Source organism: Telmatherina bonti (genome assembly GCF_933228915.1).
Source record: "Telmatherina bonti genome assembly, chromosome: 15".
Lineage (NCBI taxonomy): Eukaryota > Metazoa > Chordata > Actinopteri > Atheriniformes > Telmatherinidae > Telmatherina > Telmatherina bonti.
Genome location: NC_136613.1, coordinates 32,925,453 through 32,941,352, shown reverse-complemented (window position 1 = coordinate 32,941,352; position 15,900 = coordinate 32,925,453). Strand labels below are relative to the sequence as shown.

Sequence of the window (15,900 nt, the reverse complement as noted above, 5' to 3'; positions counted from 1 at the left end):
TCATTAAAATGTTAAGTATATTAACCCCCTGAGTGATGGTTAAGCATTTATTGAAAGTTAAAAGGAAAACTGAATTCAATTCAATTCAATTCAATTCAACTTTATTTATACGGTGTCAAATCATGGCAATGCCATCTCAAGACGCTTTACAGACAGGAGAAAAAAAACAAAAAACATAATGAAAGCCAATTCATAATAGCCTATATAAGGAAATCAACAGATTGAGTTGGAAGATCCAACTCAATCTCCCATCCTGAGCAAGCACACTGGCGACAGTGGGAAGGAAAAAACTCCCTTTTAATAGGAAGGAAACCTCCGGCAGAACCCGACTCAAGGACAGGCAGCCATCTGCCTCTACTGTGTGGGGGGAACCAAGAGAGAGAGAGAAAGAAGCTCAGTGTATCAGGAAATGTCCCTCAGCACTCTAAACCTATAGCAGCATAACTAAGGGATGCTAACCATCCATAGCTATAGGACTAAAAGATAAGTCTTCGGCCTAGTCTTAAAGGTGGGGAGGGTGTCTGTTTCCCTAACACTAACTGGGAGCTTATTCCATAAGAGAGGGGCCTGATAACCAAAGGCTCTGCCTCCTGCTCGGCTCTTTGAGACTCTAGGAACCACAAGTAAGCCTGCAGTCTGCGAACAAAGTACTCTGCTTGGTATATAAGGAACTATGAGGTCTTTGATATATAGTGGTGCCTGGTTTCATTTACGTAATATAGCCAAAATTAGGGACATTCTGTCTCAGAGGGATGCAGAAAAACTGGTTCACGCTTTTGTTTCTTCGAGACTAGATTACTGTAACTCTATTACTGGGCTGTCCTAAATATGCCCTGAAAACCCTTCAGCTGATCCAGAATTCTGCAGCCAGAGTCCTGACCAGAACCAGCATGAGAGATCATATTTCTCCAGTTTTAGCCTCTCTTCATTGGCTGCCTGTTGAATCTAGAATAGAATTTAAAATCCTTCTCCTTACATATAAAGCCCTCCACAGCCAGGCACCACTATATATCAAAGACCTCATTGTTCCTTATATACCAAGCAGAGTACTTCGTTCGCAGACTGCAGGCTTACTTGTGGTTCCTAGAGTCTCAAAGAGCCGAGCAGGAGGCAGAGCCTTTGGTTATCAGGCCCCTCTCTTATGGAATAAGCTCCCAGTTAGTGTTAGGGAAGCAGACACCGTCCCCACCTTTAAGACTAGGCTGAAGACTTATCTTTTTGATAAGTCCTATAGCTAGGGATGGTTAGCATCCCTTAGTTATGCTGCTATAGGTTTAGCCTGCTGAGGGACATTTCCTGATACACTGAGCTTCTTTCTTTTTCTCTTTATCTCTTTCTTCCCCCCCCATAACAGTGTTGCATCATTAACATGTATGTCTCCTGTCTCAGCAGGTCTCCCTGGCCGGGAGTAGTCTGTTGTCTTTCTGTCCTCTTCCCACCACACAGCAGAGGCAGATGGCTGCCTGTCCTGAGCCAGGTTCTGCCGGAGGTTTCCTTCCTGTTAAAAGGGAGTTTTTTCCTTCCCACTGTTGCCAGTGTGCTTGCTCAGGATGGGAGATTGAGTTGGACTCAACTCAATCTGTTGGTTTCCTTATATAGGCTATTATGAATTGGCCTTCATTATGTTTTCCCCTTTGTCTGTAAAGCGTCTTGAGATGGCATTGCCGTGATTTGACGCTATATAAATAAAGTTGAATTGAATTGAATTGAATATTTAAATATACTAAACTTTGGCAGATTTTCACAGTGTGTTTCTCCCTAATTCACTGCTCATCCTGCATCCTGTCTCTTCTCTGAGATCTTTCTTGCTCTCTCCTCTTCTCTCCTTCCTTTCCTCGATATCACACATCTTGCATGGCCATAAAGCAAAACTCTGCTGTAATATGATGCCCAAGGCTGGAAACCAAAGATGTGACATATAATTTGTCAGCCTCATTGTGCTGCAGGGAAATGACAGTTCAGGAAAGAGCATCATAAATCAAAATGAGTCAGTAATACATCATTTAAGGTTAGAAAGTCACATAGTGTTACTTAAAGCTGGGGTAGGTAATCTTGCTCAGTGTGCCGGTCATTATTCTTCCAGGCCAGAAGGTGGTGCTCATCCACCTTAACCTTTGTGTTAAAAGTTTATTCCTTTGTTAAAAGAAAAATATCAAGCTCATGTTTAGTGTGGAAGTGAATAGCATGGCTACTGCTCATTAGAGATGCAATCCTTATTCATCTTGCCTTGTAAAGCTACAGAGAGCATTCCTTGTAAGTAAAATGCAATATAGAAATGAGTAGGATGCTTTATACTTTACAATTTGAAACGTTCATGTCAAGTTACTTACAATGTTGATACTTTACAGTTAGTATACAGTAGACCGAATGGATCGAGTTATTCACTTACAAATACTGTTTGTTTACAGTTTTCACTCTGTCAACAATGTGAAGGACACGTCAATAAAGAAGGCATATACCTGGCATTTTGTTGGAGAGTTTACCTGTCTGCATAGCTGCATGCTGCATGCAGTCAAGGCAGAACACTCAGAGACATGTTTTTTTTTTTTACTCTGGGTGAAGTGGTTCCTTGTCCTGATAGTAGTCTATACATTTTGTAATCATGAACAATAAGAAATATAGTAAGACCCTCAATTTCCTGTAAATATGTAAAAAGTCTGACCAATCCAAACGTTTGGGCCGAATGCAGTTTTTGATATCTTATATGTCGTAAGCTTCTTCATGGTGGAGAAAATGCAAATGCAGGAAGGATTTCCCAGACCCGGCTCGGTTCAGTTGGATTGCGCAGGGAGCAAAATCAGAGGGGGTGGCAGGGTGCTACTTTCAGATCTTGCTAGCTCCCAAACATTACCTACCCCAGCTTTAAGGACAAGTAAACAGCATCCCTGTTGTCTTTTTCATTTTTTAAGGTCCTGCAGAGGACAGGATTAGCCTGAAAACAGCAGCTGAGTTGGATTAAATGGGTATAAAACAAAATTTTGTCAATGGATATTTTGGAATTGCTCATGCATAACATTTCTGGACCTGTGTGTTGGCAATCCCACCTTTACTGTGGAGGTTGTTCCTGCCACGAACCATATCTGGGTCATCAGGATCCACTCCCAGGATCCTCAGTGAGATGTAGTTCAGTGTCGTGCCAAACACAGTAGACTTATCTTCAATGTGTCTGCAGGGAAACGGCAAACATATTAAAGGATCTTACAGAGGGGGCGTTACAATAAACAGACAATGAAAAGAGTGGGGTGTTCAGGGCTCCAAAGAGACTTCAATTAAAGAAGGAAGAGAACGTCACTTATTTAAGGCCTGTTTTTGCTGGATGTTGTTACAGACCACCAAATGCTACTGTAATGTATTTGGATCAAATATGTGAAATGTTGGATAAGGCATGTGAAATGGGAAATGATATTTACTTCTTGGTAGATCCTAATATAAATTGGAAGTCTACTGATTATATATTGAAGATTAAGTTAATTTCTTTTGCTAATATTTGTAATTTGTCTCAAATAGTTAAGGATTATACGAGATTAGATTTAAAAGCAGATGGAACATACTCAAAAACTCTTTATCGATTTAATTTTCACAAACGCAACAGACTCATTTTCACAGGCTGTTTCTATTCCAGTTGGCTGTAATGATCATAATATAGTAGCAGTTAAAAGAATAACTACAGTACCCAAATTGGGTCAGAAATTTATTTGTAAAAGGATATTTAAGAAGTTTGAGGAAGATGATTTTATAGAGGAGATAAGAAATGTTGATTGGTTGGAGGTTACACAGCAACGAGATCTTGACAGGGCTGTGACCATTTTCAATGAATTGATAAGTAAGGTTTTAGATAAATATACTCCTATAAGGAAACAAACTGTTAGAAGTGTCCTAATTCCATGGTTAGATCAAGAGCTCAAAGAATATATAAGGTGAAGAAATCAATCTAAGGTGGAAGCAATTAAAAATAATGTTGTGGCTCAGTGGCATAACTATTGTAAATTAAGAAACTGTGACAAAAAAGAATTTAAAAAAAAAACAACTAATGTACAATCGAAATAAAATGAAGGATGCTGCAATGGATAGTGCAATGGTATGGGGAATTCTGAATGAAGTCATGGGAAGGAAAATAAAAGGAAATACAACATCATTAGAAGCTGATGGAATCTACCTTACCAGACCAAAATAAATAGCTGAATATCTGAGAAAATGTTTTAAAAATAAAATATTAAAAATCAGACAAGTCATGGATTTGGATCAAGATAAGAATATTTCATTTGAATTGATGAATGGTATGATGGCATCAAAAGAGTGCACATTTAAATTTAAAACCATAATTGAGGACAGTGTGGTAAAAATATTGCAGGCAAGTAAAGATAAGCCCTGTGGAATAGATGATATTGAAGTTAAACTTTTAAAGATGGTAACCAATTTTATTGCTCTCCCTATTTCAGATATAATCAATTTAAGTGTACAGCAGATGCAAAAATAATACCTTTAAGAATAGCAAGGAACAGTTTTCAAGCAGCAATATCAGACTAATAAGCTTGTTACCAGAAGTGAGTAAAATTATGAAAAAAAAGTTATGTATGATGAGGTACAAGAGTATTTTGAATAAAAGGGGTTAAACTAGGGCTGGGTGATATGACCTTTTAGTAATATCCCGATATTTTTATGCCATGTCACGATATACGATATATATCTCGATATTTACCTTAGCCTTGAATAAATGCTTTGGTTCTTACAATCACATCAGTAAGATGATTTTGTGTCTTCATTAAAACATAATTGTTCATACTGCATTAAGATATGCTGATTTTAAACATTCATGCCAAAAGGATGAAATTGTAATGAAGCAAACTGATCAAAACCGCATTTATTGAACAGTTAAAGCAGTGGCAGAAACATGTCATTTTGAAACAAAATAAAGTGCCTTTGCATGATGTAATAAATACAACGTATGAAAATAGGTGCTCTCGGAGGGCACTTTTCAAATGATGAACTATTATAAGGCTTTGCTTTATGGATATGTTTTTGAGTTGTCGTGTATTTTTTTTAATCGCAGGGTTTAGCGTAGAAATCAGTCTTATAATACAGGCAGAATGTCCTCGTATCGTCTCCAATAAACGGCTTCAGCCAGTTTTTAATTCAGGATTTGATTCCCACTGCTTTCTGTACTTTCTAGAGACATGACGAGCCAGATAAATATGCTTGTGTCACACACACAGTGGATGAGGTGAGTTAATGACAGAGGTTGTGAATGTAATTAAATATAATTAATTATTTTTGCGTGACGTGAAAAACTTTGCAATTTACGTCCCACTCTGTAATCCAGAGCGGGATCAGTGGCGGATTTGGCTGTTCATTGTGACTGTAGGTGGAGTCGTGCAGGTGTCCTCTCTGCTCCTCTGACTGGCTGCAGCTGCAGCCAGAGCGACTGAGTGCTTTAGGACGGGGAGAGACTCTCGTTCGTTACAATAACTTTACAATATGCACTTTAAAGTCAGTCGCCAAAACACCAGAAAAGTCTCCAATAACTCCAGTAAAAGTCACTAGATTTGTTGCTAGTCGCTTTTCACAAAAAGTCGCCAAATTTAGCGAGAAAGTGGCTACACACTGCCTCTCATGACGTAGCACGTACCTCACGTTATGTACGTGACTAGGTGCGCTTGCTTTAACTCTCTGTGCAAAGTCGAGGAGGAGTGAGAAAACCCCGCCCACAGCTAAAAACAACTGCGTGACAACAGGATACTTGAATATGACGAATATAGACATTTCCTATATTCACACAGGGGACTAGCAACGATATATCGAGTATATTCGATATATCGCCCAACCCGAGGTTAAACACAATTTATCAACATGCTTTTGATGGGTGATGGGTCACTCCAAAACGACAGCACTCACTCAGATTACTGATCATTGGCTACAGGAGATTGATAAAAAAGAATCTGGTTGGAGTAGGAGTATTGGATTTAAGTGCAGCCTTTGATGTTCTTGTTAAGAAGACAGGACTCTATTAGGACTATTTGTGGTTGCATTGTACCTTGGGTGCAATTTTCAGACCGACCACCAGAGGGCGCGGCCACTCGTGAGCTAAAATGTTCAATAATTGTTTTTTATTAGTTTGATCCTAAGCTACGGGGATGGTGGCATGTTCTTTGTGGGTTTTTGTCTTAACTGTGCGTCCATGAGACAGGTGGGTGTCTTACAGTGTGATATAAAAGGTTCTGCATAAGTTTAATGGTCTTATGATTATGCTGTAAGCTTTATTTTTCTTGATTATTCCTGTTAGCACCAAAGCTAATGTGTAAGCTAACCACGACTGTCCGGCAGACTTCGTACATATATTATTTGATTGTGTATACCTCTTCATATGGGTGGAATAGCCCACTATGTTAGATTTGTACATGGTGCCAGACATCAGGAATGTGCTCAATCTTATCTCTGAATTCTAAATGGACCCATGCAATTAGTGGTGATTACTTTGAGGCCTATCCAGTGCCTTTAAGCAGAGCATGGCTGCTTCTTTATGTTGGAATTGACCTGCATTATTTCCGTTTATAATTTGGTTGTGATTTTATCATCTGTGACGTTTGTATTACTAGTCTCATATCTTCTTTATTTTGTGTGTTACAGAACCACACCCATACATGTATGTACCATTTAGTACGTGAACCATGGCTGGGAATAAAAGAGCCTAAAGGATTCCCCTGGATTTTTTCTTGCATTTTAACCAATGCACACTCCCCGATCACACCAACACTGAACCAGATCAGCGTAGGAAAGTCCCCATTACAGTTCTAGATCATCTTATTTTGTTAAAGGGGTCCTATCATGGTATTTCCAGTTTTCTGAGCTTTCTAGCGTGTAACAGTGTTGAATCCTCATCAGACATGTGAACGGCACTGTTTTTTATCACCTAAATGCATGTTTGAGTTTGAGTTCCAGCACTCAACACGCCGTTCGGTTTTCATGGCGACAAAAAACGCGTTGTTTTAGAGAGTTTTTTCTACTTGGAAATCCTTGTGACATCCCGGGGGATAAGGTTTGGTGATTGGTTACCTTCTACTGGTTAACAAGGGCATGTACAAATACATCAGGCGGGTGGAAAACGTCGGATAAAGTTATGTCCAACGATGGCTGGTGAGTTTACCAAAGAGAGACATCCTGCTGCATTCGTTGCTGTGGGTTGCTGTTTTCCACTTCGTTTTCAGGCTCTGATTTAGGTTCCACCATGTAGGGCTGTATGCTATGTGTTGACATTGTATTTTGTGGTTTTTTTTTATGAGTTCATATTAGTCTAATCCTTCTGTTTATGAGATGTTACAATGACGGCGAAAGCAGGTGCGGTGCGCGCTCCCGATGTAGCGCAGTGGCAGGAGGCGGGGCTTAATGCGGAAGAGTCTCAATCCACTCGTTTTGCCCACAGGCTGATCTGACAGCTTACAGAGAGGGTCGGTGTGAAGTAAATAAAGCGATTTGTGACAATAACTCGATCAATCCCAGCCCTTCTGGTCTCAGAAATAAAAATAAATTAGCCTGAAATGCACATAATAGTTCCACTGTAAAGAAGTTAGTTTGTTAAAGATTTGAAACATCTGCTGTCAAATTGATAGAAAGCTATCTTAGTAATCGGTACTACACAGTCTATTTTAATGGCAGCTATTCTGGGGTGGAAAACACGAGTTGTGGGGTGCCCCAGGGCAGTTGTTTGGGACCACTTTTATTTTCCGTCTTCACAAATGACTTTCCACTTGTATTGAAACATGCGACCATGGCAATGTATGCAGATGACACAACATTAAGTGTATCAGCAAAAAATGTAAATCAGCTTAATATTATGTTAGGCAAGGAGTTGAATTTTGTTACATAATGGATTACTGAGAACAAATTAGTAATTAATGTAGATAAAACAAAATGTATGGTGGTTGGGTCTAAATATTCTCTTGAGTCACTATCATTGTGTTTAACTATAGGAAAGAATGTGATTCAGCAAGTAGAAGAAGTAAATTTATTGGGTGTAATCATAGATAATAAAATGTCTTGGAACAGCCAGATTAATAATATATTGCAAAAAATGAGTCAGAGTATGGGAGTAATAAGAAATTGCAAAAAAAATTGGCGATAAAGGCTGCCCTTTATCGCCGATTCTTTTCAGAACTCTTATGAACAGAATTTCTTGGTGCAGTCGAGGTGTTGAGGGGATCTGGTTTAGTGGCCTCAGGTTGGGTTTCTGCATTTTGCAGATGATGTGGTTCTGCTGGCTTCATCTGGTCATAATCCCCAGCTCTGACAGGAACAATCAGAAGCTGAGCATGAAGCAGCTTCCTTAGAATCCTAGACCATGGTCCTTCGCTGGAACCGGATGAAGTGTTCTCTGGGTCAGGAGGGAAGTCCTGCCACAAGAGAAGGAGTTGAAGTATGTCGGAATCTTGTTGAGGAGGGAAGGCTGGAATCTGAGATCGACAGGTGGATCCATGTGCGGTCTGCAGAAATTTGGACTCTGTGAAGAAAGAGCTGAACAAGAAGCTCTTGTTTTACTAATCATCTGTGTACCCTCATCTATGGTCATGAGCTGTGGGTCATGACCAAAAGAACGAGATCTTGTATACAGGCGGCTGAAATGAGTTTCCTCTGCAGGGTGGCCGGGCTCTCCCTTAGAGATAGGGTGAGGAGCTCGGTCATCCGGGAGGAGATCAGAGTAGAGCTGCTGCTCCTCCGCATCGAGAGGAACCAGTTGAGGCGGCTCGGGCATCTGGTCAGGATGCCTCCTGGACGCCTCCCTGGTGAGGTGTTCCAGGCACGTCCCTCTGGGAGGAGACCCCAGGGAAGACCCAGGACACGCTGGAGGGATTATATCTCTCTGCTGGCCTGGGAACGCCTCGGGATCCCCCTGATGAGCTGACAAATGTGGCTGGGGAGAGGAAAGTCTGGGCTTCCCTGCTTAGGCTGCTGTTTCCACAACCCGAATGGATGGATGGATGGATGGATGGACTGACAGATGGACGGATGGATGGATGGACCAACGGACAGACGCATGGATGGATGGACTGACAGACAGATGTATGGATGGATGGACTGATGGACGGATGGATTGATAGACGGACAGATGGATGGACGGACGGACAGACGGACGGATGGATGGACCGACGGACAGATGTATGGATGGATGGATGGACTGATGGACGGATGGATTGATAGACGGACAGATGGATGGACGGACGGACAGACGGACGGTTGGATGGACTGACGGACAGATGTATGGATGGATGGATGGACTGATGGACGGATGGATTGATAGACGGACAGATGGATGGATGGACGGACAGACGGACGGTTGGATGGACTGACGGACAGATGTATGGATGGATGGATGGACTGATGGACGGATGGATTGATAGACGGACAGATGGATGGATGGATGGACGGACGGACGGACGGACGGATGGACCGACGGACAGATGGATGGATGGATTTTTGCTGATTTTCTGGGTAAAGCCAGTGCAAAGAAGCATCTAAATAACATAAAATTTGTATCCATTGTGTTAAACTGGAGGTGAAACAACATGTCTACAACTAGAGTTTCAGAGAAATCAGGAACATGAAATCATCTTAGAGAGGAGGACGTCAGTGAGCAGATTTATCCACATTAACATGCATCTACTTTCTGATAATCACATGTATATTACAGTCTGTGCTGCTGTCATTTCAGGGTGTTGAGGGAGTTAAAGTAAAAAAGGGATGTGAAGTCTAGAACATCATCTCTGCCCTTCAGACTGCTCTCTACATCATACCCAAACTTCTTCTGCACACTATTTTGGCTTCCACTATAACAGGAGGATGATCCACTAAGGCTGAAGTAGAGACTTAACTCTCTGAGACCTGCCTGCTAAAAGTGGTTATAACAATATAAACACAACTGTCCTGCTTGTTAACACAAATATCTAATCAGCCAATCACATGGCAGCAATTCAGGGCATTTAGTCATGTAGACATGATGGGGACGACAATCCAGCAGAGCATCTGAATGACGAAGAGGGGATTTAAGTCACTTTGAAAGTGGCTTAGTTATTGGTGCCAGAACGGTGAAGATGAGGATCTGGCACTACCACAAAGGTCGGTAGAGGACAACACACAAACTTAAACACAACAAAACTCACAGACCATGACAGAAAGGTGTGACTTACAGACCCCAGCCTCCATCTGGCAGCTGAACCGAGCGCAGGTACCTCACCATCTCCTTTTTCCAGGCCTCAGGCAGAGGGATCTTAGCCACATGACACGTGATGAGGAGACCTGGGAAGTTCAAACATGGGTAGTAAAATGAAGACAGAAACACATAAACATTGGTGTCAGTTCTTCTCTGTTAAGTTCAGTCTGAATGGACATAAAAATAGTGCTCATGTCAGGTGTGAAGCAGAAGAACTTCATTTACCTGGAAGCAGGAAGAGAGGTCCACCATAGTCCCCCGCCCAGTGACCATCCTCGGCTTGGAGGCGACTGTAGAAGTTCATACCTTTTAAAGCAGCATCCACAGCCGTATGGACAGCAGGGGAGTTGGACACAAACTTACTCTGTGGGGAGAATCAGAAATAATCACGTTTTAGAAGTTCACTCAGTTGTTCTAACAAGTCTGTCCATTGGTTTCAGGTAGATTTGCTTGTTAAGAACTTAAACTTGTAGTGAAAGATAAAAAGTGAACATTTTACAGTCAGAAAGACTGTTTGATTTTACCACCAGGAGAAAACAAATGAAGCCTACAGTGTCCAGTCCGAGAGAATGTGCTTCCAACATGGTCTGCTCTCTGTCTGGAGTGTCCTGATGCTCCACATAGCACCACGTCTGCCTGCCCTCCACATTAGTCAGCCTCCAGCGGCTCAGATCTGTGGCTGCTGCTGTCCTGTAAGGACCCCCTCTCCTCCACAGAGACCTGAGTGGACAGAGATCATTGTGTCTCGTGATTTATTATATTCTAAGTGTATTTTTAGTGTTATTAACCAGACTACTTTTATGCTGAGACCTTATTAGAACATGTGAAGCTGAGAAAATGCAGAAATGTTTCAGTTGCTTAATTTTCCTTTCACTCAGAAATGTATTTTGTGCCGTTGATAAATTAAAATGAATGTTGCTTGATTTTAATAAATTCAAAACTAATTTTCTTTCATTCATTTTCTGAAACCACTTAATCCACGTAAGGGTCGCAGGGAAGCTGGAGCCGATTCCAGCCTTCAGGTGAGAGGTAGGGTACACCCTGGACAGGTCGCCACTCCATCGTATAGCCAAAACTAATCTAAATTTCCTAATTGTTTGTACAGAAATGACTGTATAATCAAAAATTTAACTAAACAATACATAATATAGTGTGAAAACAGGTGTTTCTTGTTTAAGGTGAATTGTTTTTAAACTGTTTTAATTAAGGTTGTTGGAGCTAAAAGAAAAAAAATGCCAGAGAAGAAATAAGATACTCACATTCCCTCGGTCATTGCTCCGTCTGATGAATCCAGAGTTGAGCTTTATGAATGAAGATTTTCTGACTTGTGTGCCAAAGTAAATGTGAGAGGTGGAGGGAAAAGATCAGCGGCTAATCTCACAGGAATGCAAATAAGGACATCACTTTCATGAAAGGGCTTCCTTCTGCACTAACAGCAGTCTGAACAAAGTCAAATTATCAATCATATATTCATACATCTCTCCCTTAATATATACTCACTATAAAGTTATTTTACTCTACTTTTAACTTAACTTTCTGAAATGAACCTTTTAATGCTCAATGAGGACACGTCAGGCTAAAACAGTTTTAGATATGGTTTATCCACGTGTTTACTGTATGATCTGCTGCGGAAAAGGTCAGAGTGACTATTTTTCTACACTTTTAATCTCTTCAGATTAGAATTCTGTAAACACATCTTGGGCTTGATTTTCTTTCATACCATGTAAAAATATAAATTTCAGAAAAAAACGTAAGAGTGGTGGGATGCTCCCTTGTCAGGTTCATGTTCATACATATGGAAAGAAGAGCAGTGTGGGAGATTCCAGTCTCATTTTATCCATCAGTTCTGTATGGTAATGCAACTTTGTAAAGTTAAGCCATGTTGGCATGTTTTTTGTGTGAAGAGTGAAGTGAAGTGAAGAGCTTTTTTCTCAGCAACCCTTTCAAGCGAGCAATCATTTGTCCATCTTTTTAAAATTTTCTTGCCAAAAATGTAAGAGTCTGAGATGTAGCTCATCTGACCGGGATGAATTTTCTGGGATGTCTTTTCTGAGAAAAATTGTAATGTTTTTCATTTATAAGTGTTTTTTTTATTCGCCTTTCTTGAGGATAGTGCCATTGATGTGTCTGTAAAGTGCCCTGAGATGACATTGTAATGTGGCGCTATACAAATAAAGCTGAATTGAATTGAACTGTCAGAAATGATTGAATGAAAGTCTGAGTAATTGAATGAAAGCTATGGAATTTAAATAAGACAATTTTATTCAATCAAGAACTCAACGTGTGGCACTGGACATAGTACTTCATTTATTGCATGAACAAATAACTACTTTTAATGCATAGTTTTTTTTTTCAGTAGTTTGGTGCCGAAGTCCCCTGCACAGTAAAATAGAAAGAAAATTGTCTCAATTTAAAATTAAATTAAAACAGTAGCTTCAATACTCCTATGACGACGATGACCACGGGGATAATTGTTTTCTTGCACAGAAGCAGGTCACCAGGGTTCCCCCTGGAGCCAGGCCTTGGGGTGAGGCACAAGGGCGAGCATCTGGTGACTGGGCCTTTGCCCATGTGGCCTGGTTCTGCTCTGCCCGAAAGGGTTACATGGGCCCTACCTCTTGTGGGCTCACCACCTATGAGAGGGGCCGTAGGGATCAAGGGGTCCAATCCTCGGGTGCAAAAACTAGTTCTAGGGATGTGAAATGTCACCTCTCTGGTGGGGAAGGAGCCTGAGGTTGTGCATGAGGTTCAGCGGTTCTGGTTAGACATAGTTCGACTCACCTCGACACATGGCCCTTAACAGCTGGATCTTCTTCTACTCTGAAGTTTCTTCCGATGAGAGGCGTCAAGCGGGATTGGGCATTCTCATTGCCCCCTGACTTGGTGACTTTACATTGGGGTTTACCCCAGTGGACAAAAAGGTAGCTTCTCTCCAGCTTTGGATGGGCCCTGTCTATTGTTTGTGCTTATGCACTTAACAGCAGTTCAGAGTACCCACCCTTTCTGGAGTCCTTGGAGGGAGTGCTGGAGGGGGCTCCCTCTGGGGATTCTCTTGTTCTGCTGAGGGACTTCAATGCTCACGTGGGTAATGACAGTTAAACCTGGAAGGGAGTGATTGGGAGGAATGGTCCCCCCCTTTCTGAACTCAAGTGCTGTTTTGTTGTTGGATGCCTGTGCTCGTCAAGGATTGTCCAGATGACGAAGCAGAGCTGGGGTACTCAGGAGTGGACTCTCCTTTTTCTGGGAATGAGGTCACTGAGGTGGTTAAAAGCCCCTTGGTGGCAAGGCCCCAGGGGTGAATGAGATCCACTTGGAGTTTCTTAAGGCTCTGGACACTGTGAGGCAATCCTGGGTGATACGCCTCTGCAGCATCGCATGGACATTGAGGACAGTGCCTCTGGACTGGCAGACTGGTGTGGTGGTTCCTCTTTTCAAGAAGGACCAGGGGGTGTGCTCCAAATACAGAGAGATCACACTCCTCAGCCTCCCGGATAAGGTCTATTGAGAGATACTGGAGAGGAGGGTCCATTAGAAAGTCAAATCTCAGATTAAGGAGGAGCAGTGCATTTTTTGTCCTGGTCGCGGAACAGTGGACCAGCTCTGTACCCTCTTTGGGGTCTTGGAAGGGGCAATGGAGTTTGTCCAAACAGTCTAGATGTGTTTTGTGGACTTGGAAAGGCATTTGACCATGTCCCCTGGGGGCTCCTGTGGAGATACTCCAGAAGTATGGGGTATCAGACCCCCTTGTACGAGCTGTCCAGTCCCAAGTGTCATAGCTGGCAGTAAATTGGATTAGTTTTCAGTGAGGGTTAGACTCTGCCAAGGCTGCCCTTTATCACATATTCTGTTCATAACTTTTATGAACAGAATTTCTACGCACAGCTGAGGTGTTGAAGGGATCTGGTCTGGTGGGCTCAGGACTGGGTATTTGCTTTTTGCAGATGATGTGTTTCGGCTGGCTTCATGTGGCCATGATTTCCAGCTCTCTCTTGAGCAATTCGCCGAGTGTGAAGCGGCTGGGATGAGAATCAGCACCTCTAAATTTGAGACCATGGTCCTCAGCCGGAATAGGGTGGATTGCCCTCTCCGGGTTGGGAGTGAAGTCCTTCCTCAAGTGGAGGAGTTCAAATATCTCAGGGTCTTGTTCACAAGCATGGAAAGGATGGAGCATGATATCGACAGGCGGATCCGTGCAGCATCTGCAGTAATGCGGACTCTCCGCCAGTCTGTCATGGTGAAGAGGAGCTGAGCCAGAAAACAAAGCTCTCACTTTACTAGCTGATCTATGTTCCTATCCTCATCTATGGTCATAGATCGGGTTGTGACCGAAAGAATGAGATCACATATAGAGGTGGCTGAAATAAGTTTCCTCCACAGGGTGGCCGGGCTCTCCCTCAGAGATACGGTGAGAAGTTTGGTCGCCTGGGAAGGGTTTAGAGTAGAGCCTGAGCTGCAGCCTCCTGTAGCTAAAAGTGACACCTATTACACCTGAAATGACAAAAATCGCAGTTCCCCCCCTTATTTGCGAGAGGCTGGCTCCAAAACAGAGCAAATCCACATAGACGTCCAAGTTAAAAAGGCCAACTTCAAAGCAGAAACAAACATGTTTACAGCATGGTACAAAAAACCATTTCAGGTGTAATTGGTCAGGTTTACCGTCATAGCAACCGTAGAGAGAGAGAGAGAGAGAGAGAGAGAATTTTTTTTTTACAAGTCCTCTGTTTAGAAGAAATTGCATTTCAAAATTTAGCATTTTTTAGGGGCATGTCCTTTTGACTGACAGATACCCGATCTCCCACTTCAAGAAGGAGGAATGCAGAACAACTGTGGTTTTTAGCCAGTTAATGGTGTGACTTAGCTTTGGCCCGCTTACCTCCTTCAGCTGGTTAGCTCCTGCTAGCTCCAGGTTAGCTTGGATAGTTCGTAGCTACTGGCAGGTCGGAGATCGCTAGATGTCAGTCATCCACGACACACTCACAACCCCTGTCTCAGCTCCACCTCTTTGCCCCATTTCGTGTTTTCCATTACAGAGATGACACACGTGACATTGCCAAGATGTCGATGGTAGGAACTGCCCACGAGCTTCAATTCAGCTCTACAGAAACCTATGGGTAATATTATGGAGGCTCTGCCTATTTTTTTTATATACAGCCTGTAGATCCGCATCGAGGGAAGCCAGCTGAGGTGGCTCGAATATTTGGTAAGGATGCCACCTGAACGCCTCCCGAGTAAGGTGTTTACATGGAACCTCTCCTCAAACTGACCCAGTTTGAGGAGTGGTTCTTTGCATCATCAGAGCTTCTACTTCCTTAAGAAAATCTTTGAACATGACAGTGTCCCTGTTTGAAATCCTTACTGTATATTATACCACGTACATAATGAGATTTTTTTATGACACACCTTTATGAATTTATAACCCAGCCCAACAGGTCTGTGGATCCATTTTACCTTTCTTTGGGGTCCCACAACGTTCAATACGAAACCCTCCTCTTTTTCTTCCCATTTGCCAACAATATTTATATTAAGTGTGTCATGTCGTTTTAAGACAAATAAAGAACAAATGTAACATTACTAAAGTTGTAATTGTTAAAAAATTGAGCTATTAAAGAACGATGAATACATCAACTGAGACCCATTCAAATGAAAAATAGTGATAACACAGAATAAAATACTATCTGGTGGATTCATTCTTTGAAACAGCT

At 42.0% G+C, this 15,900-nt stretch overlaps 1 protein-coding gene across 1 annotated transcript in view; it reads right to left on the bottom strand.

Annotated features, from left to right (window-relative positions):
• The window catches only part of LOC306766146 (lanosterol synthase-like), a gene marked incomplete at both ends in the record, with an annotated part of 122,532 nt that extends 111,061 nt beyond the window's left edge, over positions 1 to 11,471 (bottom strand). The window contains 5 exons of the mRNA XM_079253760.1: positions 3,045 to 3,166; positions 10,176 to 10,284; positions 10,424 to 10,562; positions 10,750 to 10,918; positions 11,458 to 11,471. Coding sequence (XP_079109886.1) covers positions 3,045 to 3,166; positions 10,176 to 10,284; positions 10,424 to 10,562; positions 10,750 to 10,918; positions 11,458 to 11,471 — 553 coding nt within the window. The remainder of the gene's footprint in view (positions 1 to 3,044; positions 3,167 to 10,175; positions 10,285 to 10,423; positions 10,563 to 10,749; positions 10,919 to 11,457) is intronic.
• Positions 11,472 to 15,900: the final 4,429 nt, after the last annotated feature.